General features: G+C 49.0%; 1 protein-coding gene across 5 annotated transcripts in view; it reads left to right on the top strand.

The window, feature by feature from the left end:
* pgm3 (phosphoglucomutase 3) overlaps positions 1-21,830 on the top strand; it is a 150,808-nt gene that overhangs the window by 66,053 nt on the left and 62,925 nt on the right. For all 5 annotated transcript variants that reach the window (XM_072502789.1, XM_072502798.1, XM_072502784.1 and 2 more), the window contains exon 5: positions 17,529-17,662. In XM_072502789.1, the coding sequence (XP_072358890.1) occupies positions 17,529-17,662 (134 nt within the window). The remainder of the gene's footprint in view (positions 1-17,528; positions 17,663-21,830) is intronic.

A 21,830-nucleotide genomic window follows, 5' to 3' on the forward strand; every position in this document is an offset into this window, starting at 1 on the left:
GTACTTTACCTGAATGCTCGTAGTATTCGGAATAAGGTAAATGAGTTGATGCCGCAAATCATCGTGAATGACTATGATTTAGTGGCCATTACTGAAACATGGTTAAAAGATGGTCACGACTGGGAGTTAAATATCCAAGGGTATCAGACTATACGAAAGGATAGAATGGACGATAAGGGCGGTGGTGTAGCTTTGTTGTTTAAGGATGGCATCCAGGCAATAGTAAGGGATGATATTGGTGCTATGGAGGACAAGGTTGAATCAATTTGGGTGGAAATGAGGAATAGTAAGGCCTAAAGGTCACTGATAGGAGTAGTCTATAGGCCACCAAATAGTAACAGGATGGTAGGGCAGGCAATAAGCAAAGAAATACCGGATGCATGTAGAAATGGTACAGCGGTTATCATGGGAGATTTTAATCTGCATATCAATTGGTTTAACCAGGTTGGTAAAGGCAGCCTTGAGGAGGAGTTTATAGAATGTGCCCGGGATAATTTCCTGGAACAGTATGTAATGGAACCTACAAGGGAACAAGCGGTCCTAGATCTGGTCCTGTGTAATGAGGCAGGATTGATTAATGATCTCAAAGTTAGGGAGCCTCTCGGAAGGAGCGATCACAATATGGTGGAATTTAAAATACAGTTGGAGGATGACAAGGTAAAATCAAACACTAGTGTTTTGTGCTTAAACAAAGGCGATTACAATGGGATGAGAGAAGAACTAGCTAAGGTAGACTGGGAGCAAAGACGTCATGGTGAAGCAGTTGAGGAACAGTGGAGAACCGTCCGAGCGATCTTTCACAGTGTCCAGAAAAAGTTCATACCGACAAAAAAGAAAGACGGTAGAAAGGGGAAAAATCGACCGTGGATATCTAAGGAGGTGAGGGAGAGTATCAGTTTGAAGGAAAAAACATACAAAGTGGCAAAAATTAGTGGGAGACTAGAGGACTGGGAAGTCTTTAGGGGACAACAGAAAGCTACTAAAAAAAACCATAAAGAAGAGTAAGGTAGATTTTGTAAGGACCACGAAGAATCCAGCACGTGTTTTAAGGATACAAAGTAATAACATTTATTTACTATAACATACATACATAACAGTAGCAGTAACTTCCCTTGCTACATACTCCTTCCTGCCGGTTCCTGAACTGGCCAGCTTTATTTATACTAGGAGCTTACTAGTGGTTTCTCCGCCCCCCTCATTGGGGAAGCTCATACTCCCACAGGATTGTGGGATAGTCATTAGTCCCCAGCCAATGGTAAGTAGGCAGGTTATAACAGACTATGAAAGTAAACTGGCTCAGAACATAAAAGCAGATAGTAAAGGCTTCTACAAATATATAAGACAAAAAAGAGTGGGTAAGGTAAATATTGGTCCTTTGGAAGATGAAAAGGGAGATTTAATAATAGGAGACGGGGAAATGGCTGAGGAGCTGAACAGGTTTTTTGGGTCAGTCTTCACAGTGGAGGACACAAATAACATGCCAGTGACTGATGGAAATAAGGATATGATAGGTGAGGACCTTGAGATGATTGTAATCACTAAGGAGGCAGTATTGGGCAAGCTAATGGGGCTAAAGGTAGACAAGTCTCCTGGCCCTGATGGGATGCATCCCAGAGTGTTAAAAGAGATGGCTAGGGAAATTGTAAATGCACTAGTGATAATTTATCAAAATTCACTAGACTCTGGGGTGGTCCCAGAGGATTGGAAAGTGGCAAACGTGACACTACTGTTTAAAAAAGGAGGTCGGCAGAAAGCGGGTAATTATAGGCCGGTAAGCTTAACTTCGATTGGAGGGAAAATGCTGGAATCTATCATTAAGGAGGAAATAGCGGGGCACCTGGAGGGAAATTGTCCCATTGGGCAGATGCAGCATGGGTTCACAAAGGGTAGGTCGTGTCTGACTACTTTGGTAGAATTTTTTGAGGCCGTTACCAGTGCAGTAGATAACGGGGAGCCAATGGATGTGGTATATCTGGATTTCCAGAAAGCTTTTGACAAGGTGCCACACAAAAGGTTGCTGCATAAACTAAAGATGCATGGCATTGAGGGTAAAGTGGTAGCATGGGTAGAGGATTGGTTAACTAACAGAAAGCAGAGAGTGGGGATAAATGGGTGTTTCTCTGGTTGGCAACCTGTAACTAGTGGGGTCCCTCGAGGATCAGTGTTGGGCCCGCAGTTGTTCACAATTTACATAGACGATTTGGAGTTGGGGACCAAGTGCAATGTGTCAAAGTTTGCAGACGACACTAAGATGAGTGGTAAAGCAAAAAGTGCAGAGGATACCGGAAGTCTGCAGAAGGATTTGGATAGGTTAGGTGAATGGACTAGGGTCTGGCAGATGGAATTCAATGTTGCCAAGTGCGAGGCTATCCATTTTGGGAGGAATACAGCAGAATGGATTATTATTTAAACGGTAAGATGTTAAAACGTGCTGCTGTGCAGAGGGACCTGGGTGTGCTGGTGCACGAGTCGCAAAAAGTTGGTGTGCAGGTGCAACAGGTGATTAAGAAGGCTAATCGAGTTTTGTCTTTCATTGCTAGAGGGATGGAGTTCAAGACTAGTGAGGTTATGCTGCAATTGGAAAGGGTGTTGGTGAGGCTGCATCTGGAGTATTGTGTTCAGTTTTGGTCTCCTTACCTGAGAAAGGACATATTGGCACTGGAGGGAGTGCAGAGGAGATTCACTAGGTTGATCCCAGAGTTGAGGGGATTAGATTATGACGAGAGGTTGAGTAGACTGGGACTGTACTCATTGGAGTTTAGAAGGATGCGGGGGGATCTTATTGAGACATATAAAATTATGAAGGGAATAGATAGGATAGATGCGGGCAGGTTCTTTCCACTGGTCGGGGAAAGCAGAACTAGGGGGCATAGCCTCAAAATAAGGGGAGGTAGATTTAGGATGGAGTGTAGGAGGAACTTCTTCACCCAAAGGGTTGTGAATCTCTGGAATTCCTTGCCCAGTGAAGCAGTTGAGGCTCCTTCTTTAAACGTTTTTAAGAAAAAGATAGATGCCTTTCTAAAGAATAAAGGGATTCGGGGATATGGTGTACGGGCTGGAGAGTGGAGCTGAGTCCACAAAGATCAGCCATGATCTCATTAAATGGCGGAGCAGGCTCGAGGGGCCAGATGGCCTACTCCTGTTCCTAATTCTTATGTTCTTATCTCCCAGGTTCCCAAACCTCCGCAGAACCACCATCCCCATCCTTTCCATGAACCCTCCCAACTCGCTTGCCAATTTTAATCTCCCCATCGACTTAGGGCTCGACCTATCCAATCTCAGGTCCATTCCAGAATTAAACCCCACCCCGCATGATCAGCCGGTGAGATTCCAGGTCTGGAATTGCTCCCAGTAACCTCTTTATAAAATCAACATCACCCCAATTGGGCACATACACATTTGCCAATACCACTGGCGTCTCCTCGCACCTCCCTGGCCCGTGTAAACACTGTTTTCTTGCTCAACAAAATGGCCACACCCTTTGGCTTTGAATCAAAATTGCCCCCCCCCCCCACATTCCCTTCCTTAACCTGATCTGATCTTTCACCCGAAGATGAGCCTCCTGCAAGAAAATCACCTCCACTCTCAAACTCTTCAGGTGTGCAAACACCCGGGACCTCTTGACTGGCCCATTTTGTCCACGGACATTCCATGTCACAATTCTCAACGGAGGCTTACGCCTCCAATCTCCCCCCTCTAGTGTCTGCCATCATTACCCTTGAGTCTGTCCCCCCATCATCTCTCTGAACCGGGCCCATCCAAGATGGCCCCCCCATCCCGCCCATGACCAAACCCATCCTCTATACCTGTGATGTCCCCATCTCCCCTCCCCCACTACGCTTTCTAGAATGGCAACTTCCACCCAAAGGCCCTTTCCAACAATCCCCACCCCCCCCATTGACTTTTCGTGTAAACGTGCCCACGTGCAACAAGCACAAGATTACAGTAAATACCAACATGTCCAGAATAAAAATCACAGAATGACACAAAAAAATCCCGAACAATAAAAAAATTACAAAGAGCACAAAACCCCCCTGTAAATTGGGGGGGGGGGGAAAGAGAGAGGGGGGGAGGAGAGAGAGGGGGAGGAGAGAGAGGGGGAGGAGAGAGAGGGGGTGGAGAGAGAGGGGGTGGAGAGAGAGGGGGTGGAGAGAGAGGGGGTGGAGAGAGAGGGGGTGGAGAGAGAGGGGGTGGAGAGAGAGGGGGTGGAGAGAGAGGGGGTGGAGAGAGAGGGGGGGGAGAGAGAGATGGGGGAGAGGGGGGGAGAGAGAGAGAGGGGGGAGGTGGAGAGAGAGGGGAAGAGAGGGGGAGAGAGGGGGGGAAGAGAGGGGGAGAGAGGGGGGGAAGAGAGGGGTGAGAGAGAGAAGGGGGAAGGGAGAGAGAGAGAGGGGAAGAGAGAGCGAGGGAGTGGGGAGAGAGAGAGGGGGAAGCGAGAGCGAGGGAGGGGGGAAGAGAGAGAGGGGAGAGAGAGAGAAAGAGAGGGAGGGGGAAGCGAGAGAAAGAGGGGGGAAAGAGAGAGCGAGGGGGTGGAAGAGAGAAGTGGGGGAAGAGCGAGAGGGGGAGAAGAGAGAGAGAGAGGGGGAAGAGAGAGAGGGGGAGAAGAGAGAGAGAGAGCGTGGAAGAGAGGGGGGGGGGGGAAGAGAGAGAGAGAGGTGGAGAGAGAGCGAGAGATGGAGGAGCAACCCCCCCCCCACAACTTTCTCTCTTTTCCCCCATCAGCTAATGATAACAAAAACCAACTTTCGTAGACATAACTCCTCCATCCAGAGTCCCCAATCAGCCCCCCTCCCCCATCTTGTGTTTCTTGATAACCTCCTCCGGCGTCCCAAAATAATATTCCCGGTCCTCATAGGTTAGCTGAAGTCTGACCGGGTACAGCACCCTGAATTGGATCTTTCACACTGCCTTGGCCTTGATGAACCCGCCAGCCTCCTGGCCAGCTCCGCTCCAATGTCCTGATATATCCTGATTCGGTCTCCCTCCCATTCACAGTCCCGCTGTGCCCTGGAAGTCCTCGGGATCTTTTTTTTTGTCCTGGATCTTGTGCATCCGCACAATGACTGACTGTGGCGGCTCGCCTGATCTTGGCTTCTGCCTCAAGGATCGATGGGCCCGGTCCATCTCTAGGGACGTGTTCAACATCACCTCGTCCACCAACCTGGCCAACATCCTCACGACGTAGCTGGTAGAACTCATTCTAGCAGGGGCTGTTTAGCACAGGGCTAAATCGCTGGCTTTGAAAGCAGACCAAGGCAGGCCAGCAGCACGGTTCAATTCCCGTAACAGCCTCCCCGAACAGGCGCTGGAATGTGGCGACTAGGGGCTTTTTCACAGTAACTTCATTTGAAGCCTACTTGTGACAATAAGCGATTTTCATTTTCATTTTCCCTCCACTCCCTCTGACACCCACAATCTGCAGCTTTTGCCATCTGGACTATTCTCATGGTCTTCCACCTTTGACTGTAGTGATTTGCACAAATCCCCCAGGATCACCATCTCTGACTCCAGCAACACAATACGGGCATTCTGGGTGGACACCACCTTCTCCACCTCCTGGATCGTCACCCCCTGCATCTCAAAGCACTTTTCCATCCGTTCCAGGCTCCTGGGAAGAGGTGCCGCTGCTCCCTCAATGGCCTTTAACCATTCGTTCTGCATTTCCTTCCTTTGCTGCCGAAAGTCCTCTTTGATGTAAGTTCATCAATTGCTCCATTTGCAGCTTTCCCTTTAATGACGAGCATTCCCCCTCCGCCATTTTTGTAATTGGTCCTGTGCCACGAGTCTCCTCCAACTCGTTCGCCAGGTCTTTCACTGCCTTCAGCAGGTCTGATAGCCCGTAAACATGCCCATCCTTCTCCTCCTGCACTCTTTGCTCCACTTTTCCACCAAACCTACTCCGAACTCGGGTAAAAAGGGCCCAAACAAACACCTTCAAGCAGGAGCCGTATGCCAGCACTCACTCCATGGCCACCACTGGAAGTCTCTGTGCCTCCACCTTTAATTGCATTGGCCTCAGTCCTGCGCATGTGGAGGTGAAGTTTTCCCTGTGCAGTGCTTCGATCCAGAGTCCTCCGTCTATCTCCCTGCCTAGTTGTTCCCTCCACTTTTTCTTTGTCTCGTCCAGGGGTGAGCGTGCCTCTTCTAATAATAATAATCTTTATTATTGTCACAAGTAAGCTTACATTAACACTGCAATGAAGTTACTGTGAAAATCCCCCAGTCGCCACATTCAGGCGGCTGTTCAGGTACACAGAGGGAGAATTCAGAATGTCCAATTCACCTAACAGCACATCTTTCGGGACTTGTGGGAGGAAACCGGAGCACCCGGAGTAAACCCACGCAGACACTGGGAGAACGTGCAGACTCCACACGGACAGTGACCCAAGTGAGAATCGAACCTGGAGGATGGAGGAAAGTTCCAGTGCAGGGACATCCCTCTGAGCGCGAGCCACAACGCACTCCCATTCCACCCAGAAACCCAAAAAGCACAGCTGTAGTAGACATACTCCGAAAGTGGAATCAAATGAGAGCACTTCGGACGAACTGAAATGTCCACCATGGCCCCCATCTGCAATAATCACAGATTCACTCCCGCAACAATGGACGCCTCCTTCAAAAGGTGGAGACAGGATAAAGGGACACTGACGGTTAGGGACATGTACACAGACTGTAGAGTAGCGACCCTGGGGGAACTCACGGAGAAGTTCCAGCTCCTGAGTGGAACGACCTGAGGTACATACATGTCAAAAACCTGCTCTGCAAGGAAACGACAATGTACACCCAAATACCAGGACATTCACTATTCCAAAGACTACAGAATGTGGGCGACCTAGGTAAGGGGAATTGTGCGGACATGTATGGACAACTGTCGGGCGACACGGTAGCACAGTGGTTAGCACTGTTGCTTCACAGCTCCAGGGTCCCAGATTCGATTCCCGGCTGGTCACTGTGTGCGGAGTCTGCACGTTCTCCCCATGTGTGCGTGGGTTTCCTCCGGGTGCTCCGGTTTCCTCCCACAGTCCAAAGATGTGCAGGTTAGGTGGATTGGCCATGATAAATTGCCCTTAGTGTCCAAAAATGTTGGGTGGGGTTATTGGGATAGGGTGGATTTGTGGGCTTAAGTAAGGTGCTCTTTCCAAGGGCCGGTGCAGACTCGATGGGCTGATTGGCCTCCTTCTGCACTGTAAATTCTATGAAATCTATGAAAAGCCATGATTAGCTTATCAACTGTGTTGAAAAAGACATCGGAGGGATCTGAACAGGAAGAGGAACCTGGGCAGCACGTTCATCTTGATCGAATGCACTTCTCCCTGCAAGAGAGAGTGGGAGTGAACCTACCTCTGCAGTTCCTTTTTAACTTCCTCTACCAGACTTGTGGATCTGTATCCAGTCATGGGCTATTTGGATTCGCTGTCTGCCCTTGACAAAGCACATCTGATCTTCCGCCATTACCTCTGGCAGGCTACTCTCCGGCCTCCTCATCAGGGTCTTCTCCAGGATCTTAGCTGATGTGTTGGGTGCTCTGGATCCGTGGAACACATACAGGCTACCAACACTTAAAATAGAACAACATTATTTTATTAAGCTAGAAACTGTTGAACATACTTTCACTGTGGGTTAACATGATATTAGAGACTTCCGGGTGCGGCGATGACCAGCTGAGTCGCACGTTTCGGGTGCTCCCTGTGAAACGGACTTTTGGGCTCTTGATAGGAGCCCCAACGGCAATTTTAACGGCTGAAAACACCGTGCGGTAAACCAGAAGGGTGTTCCCCCTGGACACGGATGGAAAAAGGAGAGGAAAGTGGCCGGATTGCAGCGGATCCTTTGGAACAACGGCAAGGAAGGCAAGCAGAAACCAAGATGGCGTCGGAAGGTGGCAGTTTCATATGGGGCCCTGAACAACAAGAGTTTTTGAAATGCTGCGTGGAGGAGATAAAAAAGGAAATGAAGAAAGAGTTGTTGGCCCCGATATTACAGGCGATTGAAGGGCTGAAAGAAGAACAAAAGACCCAGGAGCAGGAGCTTCGGGTCGTGAAGGCGAAAGCAGCAGAGAATGAAAACGATATACAGGGCCTGGTGGTGAAGTCGGAGATACAGGAGGCACACCAGAAACGATCTGTGGAGAGGTTGGAGGCACTGGAAAATAACGCAAGGAGGAACAACTTGAGGATTTTTGGCCTTCCTGAAGGTGTGGAGGGGGCGGACGTCGGGGCATATGTGAGCACGATGCTGCACTCGTTAATGGGAGCGGAGGCCCCGACGGGTCCGTTGGAGGTGGAGGGAGCATACCGAGTTATGGTGCGAGGATCGAGAGCAGGAGAAGCTCCCAGAGCCATAGTGGTGAGATTTCTCCGTTTTAAGGATAGAGAAATGGTCCTTAGATGGGCGAAGAAAACTCGGTGTAGTAAATGGGAGAACGCGGTGATCCGCGTCTATCAAGATTGGAGTGCGGAGGTGGCGAGAAGGAGGGCGAGCTTTAATCGGGCCAAAGCGGTACTTCACAAAAAAAAGATAAAGTTTGGAATGCTGCAACCGGCAAGACTGTGGGTCACATATCAAGGGAGGCACCACTACTTTGAGACGGCGGATGAAGCGTGGACTTTTATTGTAGAAGAAAAATTGGAATGATTGGACTACGAAAATGAACGTTTGGACAAAGTGGTGGGACGAGTGGGGGGGGGGCGAAGAGGGATTGTATGATTAATCCTGCGGTATGGTAACTTTTCTTTCTCCCACAGGTGGTGATGGGGGGAGGTGGGGAGGGAGAGGAGATGGGGCGTTGGCCATGGGAGGCGGGGCCGAGGGAGAGGCGCGGGCTTGGTTCCCGCGCTATGATAAGTATGGCGGGAATAGAGAAGCAGGAAGGAGGGGGCGCCGCACGGGGCGAGCCGTGATCACGGGGGGAAGCCGAGGTCAGCCAGAGTTTGCTGACTTCTGGGAGCAACATGGGGGGAGTAATTACGCTAGCGGGGGGTCTAGCGGGGGGGGGGTGCGGGGGGAATTACTGGGTTGCTGCTGCTGGGGAAAGGGGGGAGTGGGTACGGGAAAGGATGGGCGGGGGGGGCACCGTCTGGGAGAAATACAGCTGCGTGGGAACTGGGCGAGAAGCTGGAAAAAGATGATGGCTAACCGGCAAGGGGGGGGGGGGGGGGAAGCCCCCCAACTCGGCTGATCACGTGGAACGTGAGGGGGCTTAACGGGCCGATAAAGAGGGCACGAGTACTCGCACACCTTAAGAAACTTAAAGCAGATGTGGTCATGTTACAGGAAACGCACCTGAAACTGATAGATCAGGTTAGGTTGCGCAAAGGATGGGTAGGGCAGGTGTTCCATTCGGGGCTGGATGCGAAAAACAGGGGGGTGGCTATATTAGTGGGGAAGCGGGTAATGTTCGAGGCAAAGACTATAGTGGCGGATAACGGGGGCAGATACGTGATGGTGAGTGGCAAATTACAGGGAGAGATGGTGGTGTTGGTAAACGTGTATGCCCCGAATTGGGACGATGCCAATTTTATGAGGCGAATGCTAGGACGCATCCCAGACCTAGAGACCGGAAAGCTGATAATGGGGGGAGACTTTAACACGGTGTTGGAACCAAGGCTGGATAGGTCGAAGTCCAGGACTGGTAGGAGGCCGGCAGCAGCCAAGGTGCTTAAGGATTTTATGGAGCAGATGGGAGGGGTGGACCCGTGGAGATTCAGTAGATCTAGGAGTAAGGAGTTCTCGTTTTTCTCCTATGTCCATAAAGTCTATTCACGCATAGACTTTTTTGTGTTGGGTAGGGCATTGATCCCGAGGGTGAGGGGAACGGAATATACGGCTATAGCCATTTCGGATCATGCCCCACACTGGGTAGACTTGGAGATAGGGGAGGAAACAAGAGGGCGTCCACCCTGGAGAATGGACATGGGACTAATGGCGGATGAGGGGGTGTGCTTAAGGGTGAGGGGATGCATTGAAAAGTACTTGGAACTCAATGACAGTGGGGAGGTTCAGGTGGGAGTGGTCTGGGAGGCGTTGAAGGCGGTGGTTAGGGGGGAGCTGATATCAATAAGGACACATAAAGGGAAGCAGGAGAGTAAGGAACGGGAGCGGTTGTTGCAAGAACTTTTGAGGGTGGACAGACAGTATGCGGAAGCACCGGAGGAGGGACTGTATAGGGAAAGGCAAAGGCTGCATGTGGAATTTGACTTGCTGACCACAGGCACTGCAGAGGCACAATGGAGGAAGGCGCAGGGTGTACAGTATGAATATGGAGAGAAGGCGAGCAGATTGCTGGCACACCAATTGAGGAAAAGGGGAGCAGCGAGGGAAATAGGGGGGGTGAGAGACGAAGATGGAGAGACGGAGCGGAGAGAGTGAATGAAGTGTTTAAGACATTTTATAAAAAATTGTATGAAGCTCAACCCCCGGATGGGAGGGAGAGAATGATGGAGTTTCTGGATCGGCTGGAAATTCCCAAGGTGGAAGAGCAGGAAAGGATGGGATTGGGAGCACAGATCACGGTAGAAGAAGTGGTGAAAGGAATTAGGAACATGCAGACGGGAAAGGCCCCGGGACCGGACGGATTCCCAGTTGAATTTTACAGAAAATATTTGGACTTGCTCGCCCCGCTACTGACGAGGACCTTTAACGAGGCAAAGGAAAGGGGACAACTGCCCCCGACTATGTCAGAAGCAACGATATCGCTTCTTTTAAAGAAGGAAAAGGATCCGCTACAATGCGGGTCCTACAGACCAATCTCCCTCCTCAATGTAGATGCCAAGGTCTTGGCCAAGGTAATGGCAATGAGAATAGAGGATTGTATCCCGGGGGTGGTTCATGAGGACCAAACTGGGTTTGTGAAAGGGAGACAGCTGAACACGAACATACGGAGGTTGTTAGGGGTAATGATGATGGCCCCACCAGAGGGTGAAACGGAGATAGTAGTGGCGATGGATGCCGAGAAAGCATTTGATAGAGTGGAGTGGGATTATCTGTGGGAGGTGTTGAGGAGATTTGGGTTCGGAGAGGGGTATGTTAGATGGGTGCAGCTGTTGTATAGGGCCCCAGTGGCGAGTGTGGTCACGAATGGACGGGGATCGGCATATTTTCGGCTCCATAGAGGGACAAGGCAGGGATGTCCTCTGTCCCCATTACTGTTTGCACTAGCGATTGAGCCCCTGGCGATAGCGCTGAGAGGTTCCAAGGGATGGAGGGGAATACTTAGGGGAGGAGAAGAACACCGGGTATCTTTATATGCGGATGATCTGCTACTATATGTGGCGGATCCAGCGGAGGGGATGCCAGAAATAATGCGGATACTTGGGGAGTTTGGGGATTTTTCAGGGTATAAATTGAACATGGGGAAGCTGTTTGTGGTGCATCCAGGGGAGCAGAGTAGAGAAATAGAAGACCTACCATTGAGGAAGGTAACAAGAGACTTTCGTTACCTGGGGATCCAGATAGCTAAGAATTGGGGCACATTGCACAGGCTAAATTTGACGCGGTTGGTGAAACAGATGGAGGAAGATTTCAAGAGATGGGATATGGTAGCATTGTCAATGGCAGGGAGGGTGCAGGCGGTTAAGATGGTGGTCCTCCCGAGATTCCTCTTTGTGTTTCAGTGTCTCCCGGTGGTGATCACGAAGGCTTTTTTCAAAAGGATAGAAAAGAGTATCATGGGTTTTGTTTGGGCCGGGAAGACTCCGAGAGTGAGGATGGGATTCTTACAGCGTAGTAGGGATAGGGGGGGGGGCTGGCACTACCGAGCCTAAGTGAGTATTATTGGGCCGCTAATATTTCAATGGTGAGTAAGTGGATGGGAGAGGAGGAAGGAGCGGCGTGGAAGAGATTAGAGAGTGCGTCCTGTAGGGGGACCAGCCTGCAGGCTATGGTGACAGCCCCATTGCCGTTCTCACCAAGGAACTATACCACGAGTCCGGTGGTGGTAGCTACACTGAAGATTTGGGGACAGTGGAGACGACATAGGGGAAAGACCGGAGCACTGGGGGGGTCCCCGATAAGAAACAACCATAGGTTTGCCCCGGGGGGAATGGATGGGGGATATGGAATGTGGCAAAGAGCAGGTATAACGCAATTGAAAGATCTATTTGTGGATGGGAAGTTTGCGAGTCTGGGAGCGCTGACCGAGAAATATGGGTTGCCCCAAGGGAATGCATTCAGGTACATGCAATTGAGGGCTTTTGCGAGGCAACAGGTGAGGGAATTCCCGCAGCTCCCGACACAAGAGGTGCAGGACAGAGTCATCTCAAAGAAATGGGTGGGGGACGGTAAGGTGTCGGATATATATAGGGAAATGAGAGACGAAGGGGAGACTATGATGGACGAACTAAAAGGGAAATGGGAAGAAGAGCTAGGGGAGGAGATTGAGGAGGGGATGTGGGCAGATGCCCTAAACAGGGTAAACTCGTCGTCCTCGTGCGCCAGGCTAAGCCTGATTCAGTTTAAGGTATTACACAGGGCACATATGACTGGAGCACGGCTCAGTAAATTTTTTGGGGTGGAGGATAGGTGTGCGAGGTGCTCGAGAAGCCCAGCGAATCATACCCATATGTTTTGGTCATGCCCGGCACTACAGGGGTTTTGGATGGGGGTGACAAAGGTGCTTTCGAAAGTAGTAGGAGTCCGGGTCGAACCAAGCTGGGGGTTGGCTATATTTGGGGTTGCACAAGAGCCGGGAGTGCAGGAGGCGAAAGGGGCCGATGTTTTGGCCTTTGCGTCCCTAGTAGCCCGGCGCAGAATATTGCTAATGTGGAAAGAAGCCAAGCCCCCGGGGGTGGAGACCTGGATAAATGATATGGCGGGGTTCATAAAGTTAGAGCGGATTAAGTTCGTCCTAAGGGGGTCGGCTCAAGGGTTTACTAGGCGGTGGCAACCGTTCGTCGAATATCTTGCGGAAAGATAGATAGGGGAGAACAAAGAAGGCAGCAGCAGCGGCCCAGGACTTTGGGGGGGTGTGGGGGGGTGTGGGGGGGGGGGGGGGGGGGTGTGGCCTGAGACAAGGCAGTTGCCAATTAGGGCTAGTTTTTATTTTTTGTTATTTAATATTTATTTATTTGTTGTTGTTTTTGTTTAAATTTAAAAAGGTCATTATTATCTGTATTGTTACAATGTTGTGTAAAGGATGCACAATGTACTGTGTTGGTTGACCAAAAATTTTCAATAAAATATTATTTTAAAAAAAAACATGATATTAGACTAAACTAAAGACCTATGCCTGTCCTTAACCAATCTATGCACTCAGCACATGGTGAAGATATATTATGACATCCCCCCTTTTATAAAAAAAATGTATGTGTGTGGCAATAAATAATGTGTGGTGAGAATGTTCCTAACTACGTGTGGGGTGCAAAGACATATTGACAGGACTATGTACATGAGAACTAAGCTATTAACATGGGAAGGTGCCTGGTGCAGAGAAGCAGTATGCAACAAGAGTAACGAGATCAACACTATATACAAACCAGGGAAACGATCAAACAAAGCAACGAAACAATTCAGAGAGTCCATAATTTCGAAAAGTTCATAAATTTAGTCTCTGAGGTGGGCGACGACTTCTGGTTGACCTCCTCAAGGGTGGATCGAGAGCCGCCGGTTCAGGAGTGGGCTGGACTGCCTCAAAGTCAGGGGGAGACAGAGTGACAGGGAGCTCTGCATAGCCCATGGCAGGGTCAGCAGGAGGGCGAGGCGATACTGGAGGATCACGCGGGGGGGCGTGGAACGAGACGAAGGGCGCGTCGATTGCGGCGCAGAATAGAGCCATCCGGTAGGCGAACCAGGAACGAGCAGGGGGCCACCTGCCGAAGGACAACAGCGGTTGCAGACCAGCCACCATCCGGAAGATGGACGCGGACGTTGTCACCTGGAGCCAGAGCAGGGAGATCAGCTGCACGGGAGTCATGAGCTGTCTTGTGCTGTGGACCGGAACGTGGTCGAGGTCTGGGACATGGATGGACGGCACCGTCGCCCTCAGGGTGCGACTCATGAGTCTGTCTGGTCTTTGTCTTTTTTGGGGATCAGAAATATTGCGGCCTGAGCCAACATTGGCAGCATGGTACTCCTTGCTAGTGAGCTTGTGAACATTTCCTGCAGGTGCGGGCCAGTGCTGGCGCAAATGTTTTGTGGAAATCTGCTGGGAATCTGTCCGACCCCGGCGCCTTCCACGTTTGCATGGAGTTCATGCTCTCCATGACTTTCCTCTGTTCTAACGGTGCTTCCAGACCGTGACCCTATCTTTCCCCAAGACTGGGATGTCTAATGCCCGGAGGTGTACAGCTCCCGGTAGAAGGTTGCAAAGACTTCATTGATCTGTTCTGGCATTGTGACTAGCTTACCGCTGCTGTTTTTTACCTGGACTATTTCCCTCGTGGCTGCCTGCTTTCTCAGGTGGTGGACCAGCAGGCTTTGTCTCCATGCTTGTAAAAGGTCCCCCGTGCTTGGCGGAGCTGGTGCACTGTTTTCCTGGTGGAGAGCAGGTCACCGTAGTTTGTAGCTTTTTCCTCTCCGCTAGTAGTTACACAGTTGGGGCCATGGAGTATCGCCAGTCCACCTCTAGTATGTTGCGTAACCACCCTCTCCTGCCTATTTTTATGCATCTTGCATGCAATAATTTCCCCCTTACCAGTGCCTCCCAGGGTGTGGAGGGTGAGACCTCTCCATTCTGGCTGTTGGTAACGTGCTGGTCCATGGCTTGTGATATCTGTCCACAGAATGCCTTGTTGGCAAGGAGGGCTGTGTCCAGCCTCCATTTAAAAAAAAAAACGTATTTTATTACAAACTTGTATCAAAGCAGGTTACAGCAAGTAAACACCTTGGGAAACATACTTCCCAACAATCAACTATACAATCTGTACAGATTTTTCCCCTTTTTCACCCATGAAATATTTTAAGTTTATTGACAACGCAAGAATACAAAAGTATCAACAACAGTCCAGAAATTCATTGATATGCAAAAAGCATTTACAAGACATCAAAAAATACAAAATCACCAGCTCTCAAGCCAGCACATACCGACCACCCCACCCACCACACCCTCTGGTCCCAGCGGCAGCCCCACATCAGCAGACCAGACCACTGGAAAAGGACATACTGGTACAGGGCACGGTGTGAGAGAGAGAAAACACACTCCCCTCCCAAGAAGAGGCACAGTTCAACCCAAAACAGTTCCTGTAAACAAACCACCAGCGGCAAAGCCGGCATATGGCCGCCTCTGTTGCCACCCCCCCCCCACCCCCCCCCCCCCCCCCCCCCCCCCCCCCCCCCCCAACGGTATCCCCACATTGGTGGAAACGCACCGAAATGAACAGCACAGACCACCAGAAAAGGTCACACCGATACAGGGCATGGCAGAAGAGAAAGGGAGAGAACTCCCTTTACAAAAAAAAAACAAGACAAAATACAGAGCAACCAAGAAACTCAACAAACAATTAAGTACAAGACAAAACTGCCAGCACTCAAGCCAGCGCATGCTCGTCTTCCTCCACCCTCCCCCGGCTCCAGCAACAGCCCACATCGATGAAGAGGCGCCCACAAGCAGCTCAATCCATCAGAAAAGGACAGGCAGTGTATGGTTGAGGAGAGAGAGTGAGAAGACCCCTCCCCTTCATTAGCACCGGTAAGGACCCCTCAACCCCAGTGCACAGAAGCAGGAGGGCCACAACTGGCGCGCACGTAGCCGCTAGGTCCAAAATAACAATACACAACAAAAATACAGTAATAACCATACAATCCCCCAACAATAAAACACAACCAGCATTAGTACACATAGCCAATTGGGTCCCACCCTGCTGCTCTCACAACTCCGGCATCCTGTCTCCAACACCATCCAGCCCAAAACCGCAAAAACGAGTCCGTTCGCCTCCACTTTCTTTTTTTTTCTTTTTAAAAATAAATTCAGAGTACTCAATTATTTTTTTCCAATTAAGGGACAATTTAGTGTGGCCAATCTACCTACCCTGCACATCTTTGGGTTGTAGGGGTGAAACCCACGCAAACACAGGGAAAATGTGCAAACTCCACACGGACAGTGACCCAGGAACGAGATCGAACCTGGGATCTCGGCGCCATGAGGCAGCAGTGCTAACCACTGTGCCAGTGTGCTGCCCTGCCTCCACTTTCAACCGCGGCAACAGGCCAATCATTATCTGCCCCATGCTCCACTCCCAGCTGGTAAGCCGAAAGGTAGCGAGTAGTTACGAGTCCCAACTGCAGGAGGGTGGGGGAGGGCAGCATGCGCGACTTCTCCTCCACCCAACTGGATGGGTGGCATGGTAGCACAGTGGGTAGCACTATTGCTTCACAGCGCCAGGGTCCCAAGTTCAATTCCCGGCTTGGGTCACTGTCTGTGCGGAGTCTGCACGTTCTCCCCGTGTCTGCGTGGGTTTCCTCCGGGTGCTCCGGTTTCCTCCCAGAAGTCCTGAAAGACGTGCTGTTAGATAATTTGGACATTCTGAATTCTCCCTCTTGTGTACCCGAACAGGCACCGGAATGTGGCGACTAGGGGCTTTTCACAGTAACTTCATTGCAGTATTAATGTAAGCCTACTTGTGACACTAAATATTATTATTATTGGTTGTAGCACCGTTCGCTTAATCCAGAAAAGGCAGCCAGCAAACAGAATAACACGCCAGGTCAGGGAGTAGGGTTACAGCCAGAAACAGCTGGAGTATTCCCTGGGTTGCCACCAACCTTCCCATTTCAGTGTCCGATGAGGCAATCCGGCCGCTTTGGTTGGTCACTGCTTTCTCTAGCTACCTGATGGTTGCCTCCTGCGCCTCTATCCGTTGCTCCGTCTTTTCCAGCCCCACCTTGAAGGGAGCCAGAGCATCCGCAGCCTCAGTCTTTACCGTTGCTTTCATCTCTAGTTTGATGGCGTTTGTGTATCATTCATAATGTTGACATGCTAAAGAGTGTGATTGACACACTGGAATGTCAGAATTTGATAATGGTATTCGAACTGGTTATGGCTGCTTTCATTTCAGGTTCCGTATAAAATGTTTAACCAATCACACTACTCTTTTTGGAAATGCTATTGTCAACGTGTTTTAAAGTCCTTTCTAAAAAGTACTTTTGATCACATTGTGCTATCTCAATTTCACAAGACAGAGCCATAGAATTCCTACAGTGCAGAAGGAGGCCATTCATCCCATCGGGTCTGCAACGACACTCTGAAAGAGCACCCGAAAGTCAATTTCGCCGCAATAACCCTGTAACCCCACTTAAACTTCACATCTTTGGAAACTAAGGGGCAATCTAGCATGGCCAATCCATCTAACCTGCACATCTTTGGACTGTGGGAGGAAACTGGAGCAAACCCATGCAGACACATGGAGAAAGTGCAAACTCCACACAGTCACCCAAGGGCCAGAATTGAACCGGGTTTCTGGCGTTGAGGCGGCAGTGCTAACCACTGTGTTGCCCCTTGTGTTGTGGTCTTGAATCTGCCAGCAAGTGAGGAGGATAAAATTGAAAGGATGACATTACTGAGCTGTTATTATTAAATTACATGATTCTCTTTGTTGCAGACTATGGCCTTGTGAGCACTCCACAGCTACATTATATGGTCTACTGTTGGAATAGCATGGAGCAATATGGGACTGCTACAGTTGAAGGATATTACCGGAAACTTTCTCAGGCTTTTATTGCCCTGACTAAGCAGGTACATTTATTATCTATAGGAAGTCAATAATGTTGAGGCTAATAAGAATATCATGTTGGGGATTTCAAATAAAAACTCAATTCTGTTCCACAGGGGTGGGATCATCCTTTTGGTAACAATAATGCCAGTGCTGTACAGTTACAAATTGATACTGAATCTAGTACTGTTCCCAAATGACTCTGTCCCTGCTTTTCCGATCAACAGCAGATTGTTTTGATTTGCAATAACAATTCTTAACTTCAAAGAACATGGGCTGGATTCTCCGCCCGCCGCGCCACATTTCTGTTTCACCCCGCCGGCGGGATGCTCCGCTACGCCGGCTGTTTAATGGGGTTTCCCATTGTGGGGCAGCCCCATGCCGTTGGGAAAACCCCAGGTTGCCGGCAAAATGGAGCATCCCGCCGGCGGAGAATCCAGCCTATGATCTTTACTGGTCCAGTATATTAAACAGTATTGCAGTATCAAAGACTTTGGTTAAAATAAAAACAAAATGTTTGAAAAACTCAGCTGGTCTGGCAACATCAGTGGAGAGAGAAACAGATAACATTTCCAGTCTAATATGACTCTCCCTCAGCTTTGGTTATACTCTGCCACCAAATCTTGCTTTATTCAAAGCGATAAGATGCCTGTTCGAATACTAATTTAGAGGAAGGCGATGGCATAGTGGTGTTGAAACTGGGCTAGTAATCCAGAGACCCAGGGTACTGCTCTCGGAACCCGGATCAGCAGATGGTGAAATTTGAATTCAATTTTTGAAAAAATCTGGCATTAAAAGTCTCAAGAAACCATTGTCAATTGATCAGTAATGTCCTTGAGGAAATTAATTTTTTTTTAAATCGTACTCGATTGACAGGAACAAACATTGTACACACATGTACATTTGTTTTCAGAATGTGAATGGAAACATTTACTTTCTTAACATTGAGACACTGAAGCAAGTTAATAGATTTCAGTTAATTGCTGTGGATGTTACTCCACTTGGTGCCTCAGGGCACTTAACCACTGTTGCAAAATCAGTATGGGGACTATGACTCTGGAATTGCATAAAATTACTATCTTTGTGGTGCTGTGAAGCAGAAATTGCTTTGGAATTTGTACAGTATGTTTCCTCCCAAAGACCCTTGGACGAAATGTACAAAAATATAGTTTCTGTGAATCTTAACAGTCAAGCTGGTTTTCCAGAAACCAGGAAAAATTGCCTCCTCGATGGCATCTGACTTGGTATTGAACATTTCTGACAAAGTGTATAAATTTGGTACTTTGCGTCTAGGATTATGCAACACTGAAATCATAAACTTTTCAAGCAAACTGCAGTTCAGGAGATTATGCCTGGAAAAAGGTTTGAATAACTACCAAATGTAGGTATAATGGCGCACACATTCTCTGGCTAGAGTGATGAAGTATATTATACTGTCCGAATGCCATTTTTCTGCATGGATTCGTGCTTCAGTAACTTAATGGACTCTGATGGCAGCATGGTGGTGCAGTGGTTAGCAATGCTGCCTCACGGTGCTGAGGACCCTGATTCGATCCCAGCCCCGGGTCACTGTCCATGTGGAGTTTGCACATTCTCCCTGTGTCTCCGTGGGTCTCACCCCACAGCCCAAAGATATGCAGGACAGTTGCATTGGCCACGTTAAATTGCCCCTTAATTGGGGAAAAAAAAAAATCTTCATTTAAAAAAAAAAACTTAATGGACTGTGAATACCATGGACAAGCTTTGGAATAACAATAGTTGGAGTCAATATTAAACTGGTACATAATAGATCATTGGAAATTTAAGGAATCAGAAAAAAGAATCAAACAAAGATATGCTGAAAAGCAGGGAAAATGGTTGAACAAAGGATGTGAAGTAATAGAAAAATGTAAAAACAATGCATAAAGACAATAATGAATTGACAGGAAAAGCTGGCGGATGGATTGGATTGGATTGGATTTGTTTATTCCATCGAGGTACAGTGAAAAGTATTTTTCTGCGAGCAGCTCAACAGATCACTCAGTACATGAGAAGAAAAGGGAATAAAAGAAAATACAGAATAGGGCAACACAACATATACATTTCTACATAAGCGCTGGCATCGGATGAAGCATATAGGGTGTCGTGTTAATGAAGTCAGTCCATAAGAGGGTCATTTAGGAGTCTGGTGACAGTGGGGAAGAAGCTGTTTTTGAGTCTGTTCGTGCATGTTCTCAGACTTCTGTATCTCCTGCCCGATGGAAGAAGTTGGAAGAGTGAGTAAGCCGGGTGGGAGGGATCTTTGATTATACTGCCCGCTTTCCCCAGGCAGCGGGAGGTGTAGATGGAGTCAATGGATGGGAGGCAGGTTTGTGTGATGGACTGGGCGGTATTCCCGACTCTCTGAAGTTTCTTGTGGTGCTGGGCCGAGCAGTTGCCATACCAGGCTGTGATGCAGCCTGATAGGATGCTTTCTATGGTGCATCTGTAAAAGTTGGTAAGAGTCAATGTGGACATGCCGAATCTCCTTAGTTTCCTGAGGAAGTATAGGCGCTGTTGTGCTTTCTTGGTGGTAGCGTCGACGTGGGTGGACCAGAACAGATTTTTGGAGATGTGCACCCCTAGGAATTTGAAACTGCTAACCATCTCCACCTCGGCCCCGTTGATGCTGACAGGGGTGTGTACAGTACTTTGCTTCCTGAAGTCAATTACCAGCTTTTTAGTTTTGCTGGCATTGAGGGAGAGATTGTTGTCACTACACCACTCCACTAGGTTCTCTATCCCCCTCCTGTATTCGGACTCATCGTTATTTGAGATCCGGCCCACTATGGTCGTATCGTCAGCAAACTTGTAGATGGAGTTGGAACCAAGTTTTGCCACGCAGCCGTGTGTGTACAGGGAGTAGAGTAGGGGGCTAAGTACGCAGCCTTGCGGGGCGCCGGTGTTGAGGACTATTGTGGAGGAGGTGTTGTTGTTCATTCTTACTGCTTGTGGTCTGTTGGTCAGAAAAGCGAGTATCCAGTTGCAGAGTGGGGATGCATCAAAGGGAACCAGGGAAGTATTGAAAGGGACCAAAAGTTTGCAAGATTGGCTGAATATATGATAGACTTATTTGAGGATAACAGTGGAGAAGAAAAACCAACAATTCAGAAAGCATGAACAGTCCAAAGGTCATAAAAGACAAAGCAAGAACAGCAATAGATAAGATAAAACACAATAAAGTCAAAGGTCCATTTGCAATAATCACTAAACAAATTAAAAAGTTTAATACGAAGTCTTACAACACCAGGTTAAAGTCCAACAGGTTTGTTTCGATGTCACTAGCTTTCGGACCGCTGCTCCTTCCTCAGGTGAATGAAGAGGTATATTCCAGAAACACATATATAGACAAATTCAAAGATGACAAACAATGCTTGGAATGCGACCATTAGCAGGTGATTAAATCTTTACAGATCCAGAGATGGGGTAACCCCAGGTTAAAGAGGTGTGAATTGTCTCAAGGCAGGACAGTTGGTAGGATTTCGCAGGCCAGATGGTGGGGGATGAACGTAATGTGACATGAATCCCAGGTCCCGGTTGAGGCCGCACTCATGTGTGCGGAACTTGGCTATAAGTTTCTGCTCGGCGATTCTGCGTTGTTGCGCGTCCTGAAGGCCGCCTTGGAGAACGCTTACCCGGAGATCAGAGGCTGAATGCCCTTGACTGCTGAAGTGTTCTCCGACTGGAAGGGAACATTCCTGCCTGGTGATTGTTGCGCGATGTCCGTTCATTCGTTGTCGCAGCGTCTGCATGGTCTCACCAATGTACCACGCTTCGGGACATCCTTTCCTGCAGCGTATGAGGTAGACAACGTTGGCCAAGTCGCACAAGTATGTACCGCGTACCTGGTGGGTGGTGTTCTCACGTGTAATAGTGGTATCCATGTCGATGATCTGGCACGTCTTGCAGAGATTGCCATGGCAGGGTTGTGTGGTGTCGTGGTCACTGTTCTGAAGACTGGGTAGTTTGCTGCAAACAATGGTTCGTTTGAGGTTGCGCGGTTGTTTGAAGGCAAGTAGTGGGGGTGTGGGGATGACCTTGGCAAGATGTTCATCGTCATCAATGACGTGTTGAAGGCTGTGAAGAAGATGACGTAGTTTCTCCGCTCCGGGAGGGGTCCAACCATCAGACTCACCATGGACTACTCTCCAAAATCAGTTGCATTCTTGGACA

Source organism: Scyliorhinus torazame, chromosome 1, assembly GCF_047496885.1.
Source record: "Scyliorhinus torazame isolate Kashiwa2021f chromosome 1, sScyTor2.1, whole genome shotgun sequence".
Classification (NCBI taxonomy): Eukaryota; Metazoa; Chordata; class Chondrichthyes; order Carcharhiniformes; family Scyliorhinidae; genus Scyliorhinus; species Scyliorhinus torazame.